The sequence below is a fragment of the Egretta garzetta genome, unplaced genomic scaffold, assembly GCF_000687185.1.
Source record: "Egretta garzetta isolate BGI_Z169 unplaced genomic scaffold, ASM68718v1 scaffold287, whole genome shotgun sequence".
Lineage (NCBI taxonomy): Eukaryota > Metazoa > Chordata > Aves > Pelecaniformes > Ardeidae > Egretta > Egretta garzetta.
The window spans coordinates 14,451,694-14,453,932 of NW_009260435.1; the positions used below are offsets into that span (position 1 = coordinate 14,451,694).

Sequence of the window (2,239 nt, forward strand, 5' to 3'; positions counted from 1 at the left end):
ATGCTACGTAAGGGTAACTTCACTCACCAAACAGAGAACACATGCTACGTAAGGGTAACTTCACTCACCAAACAGAGAACACATGCTACATAAGGGTAACTTCCCCCTACACCTTTCTCCCCTATGCTTTTAACCTGACGTAGGCAGACCAGTGTCAAAAGCCGTTTGGACTCCATGACTGACCAATCCCCAGATCTTTGAAAAGCCAATTATCTAAATTAGTAACAACTCCTGACACTATTTTTGAAGCTGGCACGTATCCCTACAATATTAAATACTCATTTCACGTAAGCCAAGTTCATCTACACAACCCCACAGCCAAGAACAGAAAACGTTTGTCGTTCTTTTCTCTTGCCCTGCTGCAACAATTTAAGCTTTATAAAGCTCTCTTTAAGGTTATGTTCTGCGAGGTCCTACTTTAAGAACCACTTACGCAACAGCAAAAGGACCTCGTTGTTTCTGTGTACAGAAGAAGCAACAGAGGCCCAGGGATGGCAATCCATTGTAGCAAGGAGCCACAGGCAGCAGCTCTGCTCAGGATTTCCTAGAAGCCAAGGGCTCCTTGTTCCTCCTGGCTGTGCTGCCTTGCCAGAGTCTTCTCATTGCTGCTCCATCCCTTTGGATGCCACCTACTTCGGCATCTCCTCCTGGCAGAATCCCCAGCTCTTCTTCCACCTGTGAACCCTCTTTCCTTCCACCCCGCCACCCTACCCAATTTGATAACAGTTGTTTGGTTGCCAAAAGAGAAAGACGTTTATGTCGCACAAGCTTGTGTGAAACCCCAGACGCATCCCAGAACACCAGCAATGCTAACGCTTCGTAAGCATTAGCCTAGGCTACCGCCAAATTTAGTCAAAGTTTTGGCTCAACCGGGTTACCTCTACGAGTAGACAGTGGTAGGCAAGTCTCAAACAAAGGGGCTTTTTTTTCCATCCTACAAGCTCAAACTGCAACGAGTCCTGCTCAAGATGGAGATTTGTAATGGTACAGCTGACTGAAGCTCTAAATCTAGAAAAAGCCCAGGGATGAAGTCTCATGCATCCTTTTAACAAATGAAATCCAGCAAATCGCATCGTTAGCTGTTGACAGAAAGTGTGGTGAGGCCATCGAAATAACTCAAACCATCTACAAACCCTTCCCCGCCACCTCTCAGCAGGTTAATTGTGCAGACACTGGACTTACGAGGATTAAACGGAGATACAGAAATACCTTGTCCCCAATATCCATTTACCTTGTCCTGAGGGCCTGCCAAGCTGCATCAATGTCTGCGTACAGGTTTTTCTCAGAGGGCTTGCCGGTGCTCACCCCGTAGCCAGAGTAGTCATAAGAGAAGACGTTGCAGTTGATGCGGGAGCCAAGGCCAATATAGAAGCTGCACATCTGGCCCAGGTCCACAGCATTACCATGCGAGAAGAGCAGCGTGTACCGGCCAGTGGGGGCACAACGTACGAACATGCATCCCAGCCTGTTATCTCGAGCCGTGCGGGAGAAGAACACTTCCACGGCATCCAGTTCCCGCTGCGAATACTGCCAGTCCGCCCGCTCGCTCAAGTGCAGGCTGCAGGTGCCCGATCCCGTCGGGGTCCCTGCCCCGGCTGCCGCCCCGGCCTCCTGCTGCTGCTCAGGCTGCAGCACGGTGTAGGTGGGCTCCGGGGGCAGGAAGGCCAGCTTGGCAGCGATGCGGCTGGGGCAAGGCGGGCAGCAGAACAGCCAGCAGAGCTCGCCCAGAGAGAAACCGTTCATTCTGGGGCCTTGTTCTGGCATCAGAGACGCCGGAGAAAAACTAAGCGATACTGGAAAGAAGTCAAACCAACCGACCCAGAGCCCTCCGCCAACGCAACCTGCGCACCTTCCTGCAAGGCGACCAGCTGCCCTCCCAAAATGCAAACAGCGACAACCTTGGAGGAACTACAGTTCAGCAAAAATAGCGCACTTCTTCAAAGCCTGAAGACCTGCATATGTAAAAAAAAAAAAAAACACACCAACCAAAACCCAAAAAACCCCCACACATCAACCCTACAAAATATAAATGAAGTACAACCAGCCCTTAAAAATCCCACAACTAACGCTACAGTAAACGCAACCCTCTAAACCACCACCCTAGACCCCCTCAAAGAAAATAAATCACACGTGCACGTATACATTTATGAAACGAATTCCCCGATCCTAGGGCTCAGTGCGGCGCTCCAGGACGAGAAGCGAACGCCCCCGCGCCGGAGCCGGCCCCCCAGCAGGGACC

General features: G+C 50.8%; 1 protein-coding gene across 1 annotated transcript in view; it reads right to left on the reverse strand.

The window, feature by feature from the left end:
- Nucleotides 1-1,850, reverse strand: part of ABHD17C (abhydrolase domain containing 17C, depalmitoylase) — a 28,597-nt gene extending 26,747 nt beyond the window's left edge. Inside the window, exon 1 of the mRNA XM_009644053.2 lies at nucleotides 1,232-1,850. Within this exon, the coding sequence (XP_009642348.1) occupies nucleotides 1,232-1,764 (533 nt within the window). The 5' untranslated portion in view covers nucleotides 1,765-1,850. The remainder of the gene's footprint in view (nucleotides 1-1,231) is intronic.
- Nucleotides 1,851-2,239: the final 389 nt, after the last annotated feature.